This window comes from Stegodyphus dumicola, chromosome 1 (genome assembly GCF_044657685.1).
Source record: "Stegodyphus dumicola isolate Sdum_Otavi_A_Nest chromosome 1, ASM4465768v1".
Taxonomy (NCBI): domain Eukaryota; kingdom Metazoa; phylum Arthropoda; class Arachnida; order Araneae; family Eresidae; genus Stegodyphus; species Stegodyphus dumicola.
The window spans coordinates 101,107,245-101,123,566 of record NC_140768.1 but is presented as its reverse complement, the minus strand read 5'-3'; the positions used below and the strand labels follow the sequence as shown (position 1 = coordinate 101,123,566).

The 16,322-nt window shown below is 30.5% G+C and overlaps 1 protein-coding gene across 1 annotated transcript in view; it reads right to left on the bottom strand.

Moving 5' to 3' along the window:
- The window catches only part of LOC118201121 (protein RER1-like), a 68,818-nt gene that overhangs the window by 11,716 nt on the left and 40,780 nt on the right, over positions 1–16,322 (bottom strand). The window contains exon 7 of the mRNA XM_085818325.1: positions 1–16,322. This exon is cut by the window's left edge and continues 11,716 nt beyond it. Within this exon, the coding sequence (XP_085674451.1) occupies positions 16,233–16,322 (90 nt within the window). The 3' untranslated portion in view covers positions 1–16,232.

The window sequence follows — 16,322 nt, the reverse complement described above, 5'->3', positions numbered from 1 at the left end:
TTAATTATGCTTGATAAATATGCTAAATTTTTAAAAATCAATCTCAGTTTCAAAAATAAAAATATGTAGAAATTCTAATTAGTGAAATGAGGTGCTACAACAAACTTTTTCTTCACAATTATACACGCTGCAATAGGCAACCACTGTTAAATTTCTGCAAGTCGTCCCTATTCCTCCGGATGTGATCAAGGTGACAGCCGGGAACGCCTTAGACGAGGGAGAAAACCCATTTGGGTTAGTCTATTTCTTATAAGGTCTATGGTATTCTCTCATAGCCAACTCTATACGGAGTCGGCCATCGTATTCTCTATAGATATAGAAATAAGTATAATAAATTCTTTATATTTTAAGTTTTAATAATGCAGTAAGTGAATTGTACCAGTTATTAAAATGGTAAACAACGTCGCAGTCTCTCATATTTGTATTTCATACAGCCTCAGTATTTTCAAAGATTTTTATTATTAAATTTATTGCGGCAATTTATCAGAATGTTGCAAATTATTGCGTGACTTTTAAATAAAATAGCATATACTCCGATTTGCGTTAAATCTATTAATATAAGGGCTTAATAAATTTCAAGACCTACCCCTTTGATGATTTTTTTTATGCTGGATTATATTCCGGATAGCTACTAGGGTGCTGCTTTGGTAGACGGTTGCACGGATTTTGGCGATTTTTCTTTTGGCGAGTAATACGACTTATGGTAAACCCATTGCTGGATAAGTTATTTATGGTAACCGATACTTTGTTGTCATTTTATTTAAAAAATAATGCGTTTTATTACGCATAAATTCCGTGTTTTAAATATTATTTATGGCTTCTAAATATTAAAAATAAATTTAATTTTGCATTTTTACTTGAAATAAAAATTTTATTGTTTATGATATCTTATGAAATTTTATGTTGTGGATGATGTAATCAATGACGTCACCTCACTTTAAAAGTAATTAGTTTTAATATCTATAAATTTAATCTAATGTTTTAAACATTATTTATGGCTGTTAAATATTAAAATACAATTCAATTTTGCATTTTCTTAAATGGTTTTCTTATGTATGATTATTTAAATAATTTTAATTCTAGGTGTGATGTAATCAACTCTCTGATTGGTTATAGAATATTTGTGCATTAACGAGCTGTAATCAGCTCTCTGATTGGTTACTGAAAATTTGTGCATTACCGCGCCATTTTAAAATTTAATTCATATTTTCGAACTCCTTCAAAGATGAATGTTGTTATTGGTAAGTACGAATAGTTATTGGTATCGGAATAAAAAAAATTGTCCTTTGTACTTCAGGGAGGGACGGTTAAAGGATCTTCGAAATCTTAAAAACAATACCTATTATTGGAGGTTTTTTTTTTTTTTTTTTTTTTTTTTTTTTTTTTTTTTTTTTTATCTTTATGATCCATTAATTTGGCTCTAAATTGCTTTATCTATTTATAAATTTTTTAAATAATTTTTTATTCTTGCCCTTGATATTACATTTTTCAAATTTTTTTCATTGATATCTAAATCATTATTCCGATTTTTTTTGTGGTACTTATCAATAAACGACAGATTAAATGATTCAACAAAATGTAAGTACAAATTTTTCTTTTACTTTATAATTGTATACTTCAATTTTTGTTAAAAAAATTAATACACTATTTTCAAAAATTGCTGAGATAATTATTGTCACATATGTTTTAATGTTAATTATATTCTATATAACGTATTTTAGAGTATTTGAATTTAATAATATTTTATTTCTTTTAAATGTTGGTATGATGTTTTTAATTCGATATTCAATTTAAGTAATATTTTAATCTAATTAAACGTTGGCACAATGTTTTTATAGCTGTGTTTTTATTCTATTCTTTGCTATATGAAAGTAATAATAAGCTTACTTTAGTATTTTATATTCACAGTAAACGTATTTATTTACACTTGCCTGCCATCTTAAAAAACGACATTTTCAACAAAAAATTAATCCTTTACTTTTATTGTTTTACGATTTTTTTTTTTTTTTTTTTTTTTTTTTTTTTTAAAGTTTCGAATACTTTACTATGCGTAAACACACCGTTTTTCAAGATGGCTAACGATCGTAAAAACCACGCCAACGTAAATTGCCAAAAATCCATGCAACCGTCTACCAAAGAAGTACCGCTACTAGAAAATACTAACTTCTTTTGTGGATGATTTAACGTACAGTGTCTCAAAAAAGTGATGGGACACTTATGCTTTACAAAAGGAAACTGCAATAAAATAAATTAAAAAAACATGTAAAATTTTTCGTGGGTGTGTTTCATACTTAAATTTAGTAACAATTATTACATAACATACATTTTCTCAAAATATTAAAATATTAATTTAATAAAAATACAATTGTTTAGAACGGAGCAGAAAATGGCTCACTTAAGTGATGAGACACTACGTACTATGCAACAAAAATCGTCTGAAGTAAGCAATAAAAATATCTTTTGGGGTATTTATTTTTACTCAAAAGCAATTGCCAATAATTTATAAAATCGTCTGCAGTATTTCTCTCCAGTTTGTTTTGGAATTTTTGTGTTTTTTAGCTCTGTGCGGCCATGAATGCTAAACGAAAAGAAACTTTGCCTGGAATTCGAAAATTAGTTATTAATTTGCATATTGAACGTGGAAAATCTATTAGAGAAACTACTGAAACAGTTAACTTCAGTCATTCAACAGTTTTCAATATTATTAAACGATATAAAAAGAATCATATGATTCAGGATAGAAGAAGACCTGGCCGACCATCAAAGCTATCCAATGGAATAAAGCGAATTATCGTTCGAAATATTTAAAAAAATCCAAGAATGAGTGCTCCTAAAGTTGCTGCTGATTTACAAGCATTATATGGAGTAATTGTTAATTCTGAGACTATTAGAAGAGTAATTCGATCTACTGGATATCACGGTAGAGCAGCCAGGAAAAAATTCTTCGTAAGTGAAAAGAATAGAAAACTCAGACTGGCTTTCGCAAAATCCAACATAAATAAGAATTCTGATTACTGGAATGGAGTTATATTTGCTGATGAGAGTAAATTTAATATATTTGGTTCTGACGGTAGAATCTTGGTGTGGAGAAAACCCAGGGAAGAATTTCGCAAACAGAACTTGGTGCCAACAGTAAAACATGGTGGAGGAGGAGTTATGGTATGGGGGTGTATGTCGTCCGCTGGAGTTGGTAATCTTGTTTTTATTGACAGTATAATGGATCAGTACAAGTATATTGACATTTTAAATCAAAATTTGAAATCTTCAGCACGAAAATTGAACCTTCATAACGATTTTAAATTCTACCAGGACAATGACCCCAAGCACAGTGCTTTGAACGTTAGACTCTGGCTGCTGTATAACTGTCCTGAAATAATAAAAACACCCCCACAATCTCCACAATTAAATCCCATAGAGAATATTTGGCAAGAATTCGCAAACACACCATTTCTTCAAAACAACAATTAAAATCGGTGCTTCAAGAAGAATGGGGTAAAATCACTCCAGAAATCACCAAAAAATTAGTCGAATCCATCCCAAGAAGATTAAATCACGTTTTAAAAGTAAAAGGAAATCCAACAAAATGTTAAAACCTTTTAAAAAGTAAAATTTTTGGATAAATATTTGATGGAAAAGTAAGTGTCCCATCACTTAAGTGAGCCATTTTCTGCTCCGTTCTAAACAATTGTATTTTTATTAAATTAATATTTTAATATTTTGAGAAAATGTATGTTATGTAATAATTGTTACTAAATTTAAGTATGAAACACACCCACAAAAAATTTTACATGTTTTTTAAATTTATTTTATTGCAGTTTCCTTTCGTAAAGCACAAGTGTCCCATCACTTTTTTGAGACACTGTAAAATAAATCATACACATGATTTTCATTGTTTTTGATTTTATATTGACATAATAATTTTTATATTTTTAGTTTAAAATGGTAATAATTTAAAGAACAATATCCGATTGCTGCCGATTCAAAAACTACTAAAAATCGAGTTCAAGTTCTAAAAAAAAATGCTAGTTCTACGGTTTTCGTCTGGTTTCTCTCTGTTGCCAATACGCTCGAATCAATATCTATTTCCCTCTTTTTTTTCTTTTTCTTTTACCGGAGTAGTTGCCAACAAATTTAAATTCATATTATCGAACATTTTTATTTTATCATTTTTACTTGTTGCTACGTGACGACACAATCCCTTAGGCACGTCATATTCTATAGTCATACTAGAATTCTATACATTCTACAAATAAAAAAAAAATCTAATTTCTCACAATGAAAGAAAATAAACACTACAAATTTGGAACACTAAGCAATGCTTCACACACACACACACACACATATTATCAATGAACTCATATTATCAAGTGCAATTGCGATAGCAAATACTACGTATTAAAATAATATATATAAGTTATTTATAGGGTCAAAGTTAACAGTTTTGCTACTATTGAGTAGATCGTCGGATTATCGATATTTTTCGGAAAGCATTATCAACATATCAAAACCAAACAATTAAAAATACAATATAAAAAGATGTCTAAAGTATAACTTGCAATTAAAACAACAATGCAAATTTAAAATACACAAACGACACATTAAACATTGCATATAAAATACGTTACATTACAGCTCGGTATAACATACAGCCTCGCTTTGTTCATGTGCACAACGATCTGTATTCGCTCGAAAAACTTCAAAGAATTGCAAAAACTTGGTGTCGATGTACACATCCATCAATTTTCACTAAAAAAAAATCAGAGATTTGCACAAACTTGGCATTGCGCACTGCCTTGGGTTTGTCCATGTGCAAGTCGATCTATTTTCACTTAAAAAACATCAGAGAATTGCACAAACTCGGCATTGCGCACTGCATTGGCTTTGCACATGTACACATCAATCTATTTTCACTTAAAAAAATCAGAGAATTGCACAAACTCCGCATCGCGCACAACCTCGTCATTGCGCACTGCATTGGCTTTGCCCATGTACACATAGATCTATTTTCACTTAAAAAAACATTAGAGATTTGCACAAACTCGGCATCCCGCAAAATCTCGGCACTGCGCCTTGCATTGGCTTTGCCCATGTACACATCGATCTACGATCTATTTTCACTTAAAAAATATCAGAGAATTGCACAAACTCGGCATTGCGCACTGCATTGCCTCTGTCCATATACACATCGATCTATTTTCACTTGAAAAAAAAAAAAAAATCAGAGAATTGCACAAACTCGGCATTGCGCACTGCACTGGCTTTGCCCATGTACACATCGATCTATTTTCATATAAAAAAATCAGAGAATTCCACAAACTCGACATCGCGCACAACCTCGGCATTGCGCACTGCATGGGCTTTGCCCATGTACATATCGATCTATTTTCACTTAAAAAACATCAGAGAATTGCTCAACCTCGGCTTTTCCAATCTTCTAGGATTGAGCCAAAAAGAAATACGAAATATTAAAAATAAGCAACTTTAAAACGTGGCATACAAAAAAAATTTTTTCACTTAACCTTTTCAGGAAAAATGTAAAGTCTTTTTGAGGGGTTTTATATATGTATATATATGTGATGTACCAGCTTTTGACCGGAATAAATAAAATTGGTGAAGAATCATAAATGTAGTCGTAGCTTAAATTATCAGACGATAAGTTTACAAAATAGAATCCATTTATTATTATTCAGGAGAAATAGCAATTACAAAAATCTGATCTCCGGAGTAAATAAAAAAGAATTACTAATAACTTTTTGTATGAAGTTTACTGCATCGTGACATTTAAGTAAAGCCCCCCGATATTCCTTTGCGAGTCCTTTTATAGCCTCTGGAAAGGCGGAGCTTCCAAGAAATGACGTCAGCCTCGTTAGCCAATCCAGTTCGCTTTAAATATTTCCAGAACATTCTATAACTGTACGTGTAGAAAAGGCGGGAAAAACAACTTGACTACGGCGCTGTGGATTTAATTCCACGTACTTTCAAATAAGAGACCGTCGCCATTAAAAAATGAAAAGAACATACAATTAGAATTTTAAGTGTATTCTTGACTATGGAATTTTATTATTACATATATATATGTATATTGAATTTATCTCAAGGGGAAACCCTTTTGGATCCCCTTTTTAAATAAATTTACTAACGTTTTATACGCCGTTTCCGTAATATATATATATGCAGAAAAATGGCAAAAACCTACAGGGGGGGGGAACACTCGATTAAAAAAAAAAGAAACACCACATAAGAACATTCAAACCGCAACAGAATTAACTGCTCAAATTAACAAATAAAAATAAAAAAAATAAAACTTTCAGATTTTACATTATGCCCAAAGGGGCGTTTTCTTAACGTTTTGTGTGTTACTTTATTTATCAAATATCATGTTCTTTACACATAAACCATAAAATTCAGTTCAACAGCAATATCGCAAAATAATTTTAAAATGAGCATAGCTTTAAATTCCCGATACACAATTTTGCGCTCTGCACATAAAAATGTCCCCCCCTCGTAGTGTGTTGCCGTTGCTCGCTTTGAAATCTTTGAGTTTGTTAATCAAAACTTCGTTCAAGTCTTACAAAATATGAATCAGATAATAGAAAAATTCCAAATTCCAAGTTTGGGCTTCCAGATGCCCATATTAGGTTGGAAACGTACGTTATTCAAAATTTGATGGCTCTAGGTACCGTTGTTTTATAAGAATACGAGAAACATTTATGCAGAATTTTCAATATTTAATTTCTTTAAATATAACACAGGACGATAACATTTAGTGGCAACAGAATAACAACACAGCTTCAAACCATCGGGTTAGCCATGTTGGTGCGTTTATTGCCCATTGAAAAACAATCGCCAAGCAATGGGCTAAACCGCATTTCAACCTTATTATTTAGCCTTTACTGTTATTTGTATTGAATTTTTATGTTGATAATTGATATGTGTAAGCCATCCCGGCATTTATATATATAAAAAAAGAACTGCTAGCTGAGTTTTTGAATTTGTTGCCAAGCAGACGCGTGTAAAATAAGTAGGTAGTGTGATTTGATTATACTGCCAAATTGGCAAAAATATTTTCTTAGTTCTCGCCACCCAGGCGTGTGGTACATAGTAACGTCATCCAGACGTATTATAGATTGTATATTGTAAAAATTGTATTGCCAAACTGGCAAAAACTGTTTTTGTTATCGCCAACCAAGCGTGGAGATAGATAGTAAAATCGTCAAATTGACGTGTATAAAATTCCATTGTATTGCCTAACTGTCAAAGATGCTTTATAGTTATAGCCAACGAGACTTGTGAATAGTGAGTTAAAACGTCAACCTGAACATAGTATTATATTATTTCGTGCCAACCTAGAAAAGTTGTTTAAATAATTCTCTCCAATTGGTTAATGTGAATTTCGTATTTGAGAAATTAAGTCTCGCCAGAAATTATACATTTTTAATACAAGTACGATCTTTTAGATTCAATTTCAAAAGGAAGCCTATTAAAGTTAACTTGTTCAACATGTCATTCTTAGCTTAGCAGTAAAAAACAGGATTTAAAAGTACTAGCAGAAGAGTTAGGTTTAACAGTGAAACCTGAATTTAAGATTGCTCAGTTGCGTAAATTGATTAAAGTCCCGGTTATGATGAAGAATTTACTCGAGAACTACTGGCTGTAATTAGAGGAAAAAGAAAAGAAGAATGCGAAAGAGAAGAAAGGGAAAAGGAACGCGAAAGAGAAAAAGAACGTGAAAGAGCAAGAAAACAAGAACGCGAAAGGAGAAGAGCGAATTAGAGCTTTTGAGCTACAGAAACTTGAATTGGAAGCAATGGCTGCAAGAGCACAGTCAGTAGAAACTACGCAGTTAACCTGAGCAGCCTTTAAAAATCAGAATTCACGATGTCATGCCACGTTTCAACCCTAAAGATGATCAAATAAGTTTATTTCTGGTGTTATTTGAGCGTCAAGCTAAACTTATGAATATACTTGCTGAAAATCAAGTGACTCAATTGATTGCTGCCTCCTGGCATTGTACAGCTTATTGTTAGAGAACCAGAAGAGGACGCGAAAAAGTACGAATATGCAAAAATTTTACTGTTACAGCGATTTAAATTGAGTGCAGAAAAATTTCGACAACTATTTAATAAACACCAAAAATCTATTGAAAGTATTTGGCATGATTTCTACTATGAATTAAAGAAGTATTTAGAAGGATGGCTTCACGGATTAAACATTATAACTTTTGAACAGCTAAAAGATCTCATGCTGGTTGATCAAATTAAAAAGCGTACTTCTCCTAATTTCAAAGAACATTTTATGGATGAATGGACTACCATCATTTCACCTACTGAGATGGTTAAGAAAATTGAAGATTTTGAAAATGTTAAAAAAACAATAAAACCGAAATTTTCTGCCAATCAGATTGAGAAAATTAACAAAGGATCATTTAAACCTCGTTATGATAATTTTGTGAAAAAAATAGAGCATCCGCCTCATTTTAAGCATTCTGATAAATGGGATGATTCAAAATACCAGAAAGATCACCAACAAAGAAGTCAGTTTCAAAACAAGAACCAAGAAAATTTATATGACAAAAGATATCGACCACGTTATTTCGAGTGTGGGTCATATGAGCATTTTAACCGCTTGCCTGATTATCCCGAGTTATCTCGAGTTCGTATATATTGCAGTTCATTATTATCCCGAGAAAACTCGGGCGAAGCTGAATTTGTTAGTACGATTTCTTTTATCACGGTTTTACTTGGTCTGGAGGAAATGAAAGGAAATATTCAGCTTTGATTGGCAGTTTGCCAAATTTTGTTGGTTGCACGGTTTTTTTGGAGCAACTAATCGCGTGTTTCCCTATGTATAGTATACGTTGGCTTGTGGATTAGTAATGTATAAAGAAGAATCCATGCGTTGGAAAGAAATAAAATAATGGCGATGATGGAAGATAGCGAAAGCGATGATTTTTCAGATAGTGATTATGAAGAGGCGGGCAAAAAAATCCCCCCCCCAAAAAAAATCAAATCCAACGAGACAGTGCATTCTGTGCTCCCGTGAAAGAGATTCCAGCGGTAAGCCAGTAAAAAAAGAGACCAGATACCAGTGTAGAATGTCAGGTATCACTCTGTGTTGTCCCTTGTTTCAAAAACTATTATACAAAGATTAATATTTAACTTTTTTCGTTTGCCCGAGATAACTCGGGATAGTAAACTAATATTAAAAATAAATGCCTTTACACCTTCAAAAAATTAAAAATTCAACTTAAAACCTACATATTTTGATTCGTTTCGTTTTGTTGTTTTTGTTGTATCACAAAAAATGTGATGATTTTATGCAATTTTTTTCAAAAAAATTTGTAAGGGAAGCGGTTAAGCCTCAGTGGTCGCTTAAAACCAAATGAAAGGGTAAATTTCGAATGATGATTTGTTAGAGACATACACAATTAACGATTTAGTTAATGGGTATGATATGCCTATTCTTTGAGACACAGGAGCCACAGTAGATGTTATTTCTCGAAAATACATAAATAACTCAAAAATGACTGGAGAACATGTCTGCGTACAATATCTTTTAAATGATCAATTAGTGTGTCTACCGTTAGCGGAAGTTGAAATTAATTGTTAACTTGGTCATAGACAAAGGCAGATGTTGTTACAAATGATCCCGGCAAATATGTATTGGGTAACAAAAGTGCCCAATTGTTCAAAGATAAATCATTCTTAAATTTAGAAAAAATAAATGTGGGTTTGACACAATCTCAAGTAAAAATATCTCACGAAGAAAATTGAAGTAGAGAAACCGAAATGGAGAAACTAGAAGAACTGACGTTTATTAAGACTGACGAAGATATTTTACCGCAAGCCGATGAGGAAGACAAGGAAATTAAGAAAGTGATTAATGTTAATATTAATGTTAATTCTAAGAAATTAATTAAATCTCAGCATCAAAGCAGAGATCTAGCCTCATTGCTTAGCGAAGCTAAAAATGAAAATTTCAGAAAGACAAATGATTTTAAAGTAAGGAGAACAGGTTGTTGGTGTAAAAGAAATTAAAGAAAAATGGAAATGAAAGGGAATTAATTGCTATTCCTGAAAAATATGGGGATCAAATGCAGAACTATACATCTTTGATACAGAACTAAACAAATACTAGTGCTAAAACTCACGGTAATTTGGTCAATACTCACCCTCCTAAAGGTCAAGCTTCTGTCAATGCTTCACAAAAGTCTGATAAACAATCTAAACGTTAATCTCCTGATGAGAAAACTGAAGTTATTGATATGGAAGTTGACTCACCTTATTTACCTGCTGATTCATCTTCTGTGGATAGTGTGGTGTGATTATTCCCCTACAAGTTCCCCAGTTCCTTCTTTTCCAAAAAGCAAAGATGTGTTTGACAGTTTCTTAATAGCAGATCAAAGAACTTCTGTTAAAAGAACTCATGAAGGTGCTTCTAAAGCTAAGAAATTAAACATACATTCAGAATCTAAGCACACGTCAGAAAACTTAGCAAAGAGGCATAAACATGATAAAGGATACTCAAAGTTATCATATTCAATGGGAATGCAACAGATGAGAACAAAAGTTCATCTCGCAAAAAGCAAAAACTATCTGAAAAGAACTGACAAATTTAGCCGATTCTCAGTTAAAAATTCTAGATAAATCGCCAAGTCCTGCATTTGAGATTCAAATCAAGGAGAAGTTTTCAAAGAAATTAAACAGACAAGAGAGAGTTGTTAAAGAAGTAAAACTGCCGCAAAAGTCTCTATTACATTCACCTGATTTCAACAAGGAGTTTATTTTGCAAATTGATGTTTCAGACTCTGGTATAGGTGTCATTTTAGCTAAAAAAGATGAACGAGAAAATGAACATCCAGTATTATACCTCAGTAAGAAGTTTACAGAAACTGAAAAAAAGTACTCTACCACAGAAAAAGAATGCACCGCCATAATATTTGCTGTAAAGAAACTTCAATGTTATTTAGACAAGCATACTAAATTCCTCATCATGACCGATCATAATCCCCTAGTTTGGCTCAAAAATACTTTTAGTCTAAATCCACAACTTATGAGATGGGCACTAGTACTACAACCCTACAATTACATGGTCGTTCATCAAAGTGGTAAAAACTATAAAAATGTAGACGCATTAAGTCGTACTCCCTGGCCTGATTTAATAATTTATTTCCCTATAAAGATAAAAGAATATTTTGTTCTTTCCTCTTTTCCTTACTGTATATTATTATGTTATATGTAGTATTTCAATTACGTATTGTGTTCATATTCTGTTGTTTTGAAAAAAAAAATGTAAACTTTAATTTGTAAAAATATAAATTAAAGTCTACAATTTTACTTTAATTTATAAAAATATAAATTAAAGCTTATCTGGAGGGGGGAGAGGTTGTAATATTTTTTTATTTAATAAATAAATATATCTATTATTGAACTGGCAATGCCATATTTTTATGATGTAACCATTGCTCAGCAACGTAAGAAATTGTTTTAAAATGATAATTCTGAAGTTTTACCAGCTAGTAGATGCATGAAAAATTTGTAACTAAAAGACTGTATTCAAATTATCTATCTCCGTAAACTAAAAATAAAATTTATGTTTTACTAAGAAAATTATCTGTTATTTTAACAATTACTGCAAAATGAATTACAATACCCAAGGCATAGCTCCATTACTAGAATATTAAATATAAACTCAAAATTAATGATTTTATGTTAATTCAATAGAATTATTGTGAAGAAAGAATACTTGCAACCCACTATCATTTTTACATAGATTTTTTTTTTTTTTTTTTTTTTTTTTTTTTTTTTTTTTGTATCTGAGTTATTTTATTTTATCATGCACCAGAATGGTTTAATACTACACAGACTAAAAAGATTCAAACTGAAGAATCAAAACATTAGAAACAGGGACAGGAAATATACATTGTCATTCCTGAATAAAATGAGATACATTTAAACTACACTACAAACAGATACATATCTGGGCTTTCTGAAACATGCTAAAACTGATAATAGGAGTAAATGTAAAGAGATTCATTTCAGGATATTCAGGGGATTTTGATCAAGGATATAATCAGCATAACAGTGATAAGTCACTCAATGCTGAACTGATGTGATCATGGGATTCTCAAGGACAACCATGTTAAGGGTCTATTGTGGGTATATCAGCAACCACAATGCAAAAAGCAATAGCCATCATACAGACTGGGCACTGACCTCTATGAGCTATCTTGATCAGTTTGGTTTCATGGAAAATGATCCTTGCATAATTGGAAGATTGACAACCCAATCACTATGTATTTGATACTACATTTACCTCCAACTACCATCATCAGCTGAAAACTGTCATGCACAGGCAGCTAAAACCTGCAAAAACAGACTGGCAATATCCTGCAAAGCCTGTATCTACAGGCCTCTACTTCACATACTCTCACAAACAGATATACACTGGAATGTTTTGTTACCAGTATTCAACACCTTCAACTATATCAAGCCACTGTATATATTCATGTACATTCTAGTCAACCCAATTTTGTAATTTGTTTCTTGCTTCTTAATGTATAATATTTAAAAATTTGTACTGATTTCATCTTTAACATCTACACCATCCTGCCAGTATTATATTTGTATGCCCAACTTACATTATAATACTGAATAGTATTGTAACCACCATGTACTTTCCCTCCTTGTTCTAGTGTCAAGTCCCAAAAGACGTTGCATTAACTCTCTGAGTGGTGTGATGTTTTAGATCTTCTCAGAAAGATGCAAAATTAAACAGTTTTTATTAGTTAAATTTCTATAATCACTAATTCTAGTCTCTAATTTCATAAACCATTTATTAAGATGAAATTTACATCATTAAAGAAAGTACGAAAGAAAAATATTTTAAATAATAAACTAATATATATCAAGGGTAAAAAAAACTCCTAACTAGATAAAGGCAGTCATGCCCCTCAGGGGGTTAAATTCTAATTTTTTTAAACCTATCAACTGAATCCAACAGGCTGATAAGCACCTAACCCAGTGTACCAGCTACTCTGTTAATGGTGGGGAAAAAAAAAAAAAAAAAAAAAAAAAAGGGAAAAGAGCATTTAAAAATATATCCAGAACCAATTTCAAAGCATTATAAAAAGTCAGCAAGAGATGATACAATACAGATTACAAATTACAGAAGCCAATGTCCTTACTTCTATAACTAGTGTTTACTGTGAAAATCAAAACTTGCATCCTTGAGAGATGCTGGGAACATTGAAACTGAAATTATGGACTCATATTCAAGGAAATTGGTTCTGTTAAATTACAAAGATGATTCTGTGATAATGGAAAGCCATCTTATGGGACATAACAAGTTCTTTTATGATATACAAAAAAAGTCTTTAAATAATGTACGCAACTAGAAAGTAATGGCTGATTATTTATCTATCATGACCTTTCTGAATACAGATAAAGCTGATTTACTTCAGCAGAACAGTTAGTGTTCTACTCACCAACCACTATCATATAACTCCAGGAACATTAAAATTACAATAAGCATGGCTTGGAATTTCTCCAGCAAACTTTGACATCTAAGGTAAGCTTTTGTATAGGAAGAGGATTTACATACTACCATGAAGAAGACATACATCTAATGTTTTGGTTATTCAGTATATCATTTATGGCTTGTTCATATTTAGATTAGTATTTTAATTTTATATTTGCTTTTATAACATACAGCTGAAAATATTTAACATATTTTAAATAACGTTCAAATTAATGAATGTTAGTTTTATGCTAAGTACTAACAAAAAGCATTTCAGAAAAAAAAAAAAAAAAAAATCCACTGGCATTTACATACAGAAACTATACTATGCACATAGTGTTCAAAGTTTGTATAGTTCTCACCATTTTTAGTTAGCTTCTCAAAGTTTTCTATAAGCTACTGTTGGCCATTCTTTTCAATACAAATTCAACAGGAAGTGCACTTTTAGCAGTTCATTCAAACTGCATGTCTTGTTAACATTAGAGAAAAAATTCAGTCATAGATAATGTGGATCACTGTAACGTGTTCTGTACAATATGTACAATAATCTCTGGGATATACACATTGAATACTGTACATTAATGCATAGGAGATGTAATTCTGATGTAGCACAACTTAAAGTTCTTTCCTTCTGCTTTCGAAAATAATAGCAGTTATTTCTATAGCAATAAATATATTGCAACAAATGGAAAGCTAAACCATTATTCAGAAAACACATGAGTCAAGAAGAATATTAAGGTCAATGTAAAAATATGTAATGCAAAGAATAATAATAAAAAAAAAAAAAAAAAAAGTTTTACAAAACTTTACCCTACTTAAATATAAAAAAGATTTAAATTGAGAAAATTTTTCTCTATAACAATATAAATTGAAATAATTAACTTTTTCATTAATCCTGTATGACAATTTAACTAATCTGTGACTTAAAATATGTTTAATAATTCCATAAGAACTTTTGGAATCATGTAATACAGAAAATGCTAGAGTAACAATGAAGACATAATAAAGTAAGCTATGATCTTTACAGAAGCAAGGTTACCAATTTCCTTTAATGATAAAAACTCCAAAGGACTCTAATAAAACATACTTCATTACATTAACAGATTACTTTGTAGTAACAAATTTTCAAGCATGCTAATGCTGGAAATTATAATTGCTCTTTTAGATACATTTTCTCTTTCTTTTAACTAACTAAAAAGTAACTCTATATTATTTTTGATGTAATTGTAATTTTGTAAATATCAAAACAACTTGTTCACAATATACATACAATAATTTAAAGTATAAATACACACATAATGAGACAAATGTTAAATAACTGTGCATTATTAAATAACAAGAAACAGCACTAGAATAGCCACACATTGTGCTGCATTACAAAACCTTCCAAGAAAGAAAACACAATGCATATTTTTATCATAAAATATTAAAAGTAATTCATTTATGTTAAAATTAACAAAACCATGAAAACATATTTACAGAAGTTCTTTTTTTAATAAATTAGTTGAAAACCTTTAAAACTTCATCAAAATTCTGAAATGCATGTTTGCAAGATTGTAATTCATACATTTTTTTAAAACTGATAAATTCATTATAAAATAATTTTATTTCTTTATTTTAAAATAGTTTCAATATAAATTTCCTGAGTTAAAAACCTAACCTTTGCTTTTAAAAAAAGATTATTAATTCAGAAAGACATTTGCATTTATTTTTATAAAAATTTAATTCATTAAATACTTTTTCTTTACAACAGGCAGCCATAAATTAGTACAGAACTACTTATATTACTTTATGATTCTGACAATTATCTACAGTGTTAGTTCAAATTTAAGTTTCATTAGATTCTTAAAATTGGAAAATTGTAAAAATTAATAAAATTAGTTGGCTTGGAATTTAAGAATAATAGAAGTTCAAAATTGGAAAACTGGAAAAATAATAAAAAACAGGTATGATTTTATTTTGTTTATGTACTAACATAAACAAAACAAACTACTTAATTTATTTACTATCTTCTTCACATATATTGTCAGCACCTTCACTTTCAGAACTTAATTCTCATCTTCACTAGTGCACCAGAGCATATCACCTTCAGTGCCACTTTAATCATTAATAATACAATATCTAAAAAAGGGGAAGGAGAAAAAGATTTTTTTGATAATTTCTTCAGGGCTATCTTTTCAAGAATTGCCGAGGATCTCCAAGAATTTCCAAGGTATTTAAAAAAAAAAAAAAAGATGAAGTTGAGAAAATAAATAAATAAAAATATTTGTTTTGAATTTAAGATATATCCTAACTTTGTGTCTTAAAAACCTAAATAAGAAGTGCAGCTCAAGTCTGAAGTTACATGACACATAAAATTGTGCATTATTTAAAATAACAAAAGTGAAATTCAGATAAAAATTTTAGTTTTGATACTGCATTAATATTTCAGATTTGATTCTAAACAAACATTCGAATTTGGAACTTTCTTAACACTGTTCAAATGCAATCATACATTTTAAATTTAAAACACTGTCAATACTTTGACATAAAAAAACATAGTTCCCCACTTTGTAAAATTCATAAATTTCAAATTTTATAACAATTTGCACTGTATTATTATTCATTTTCATCATTCCCAAAAACATGTAACCTCACTCTTCATATGCAATTTTTATTTCAGGAAATCTGCAGATCAAAAAATCATTAAATGTGAAACGATACTGTTTTCCACATCACGTAGTAACTATTTTTCCAGTGTCTTCTTTTCCTTTATAAGTAGCTTTGCCAGTTGTCCAAGGCAAATACCGATATTTAATCATGTG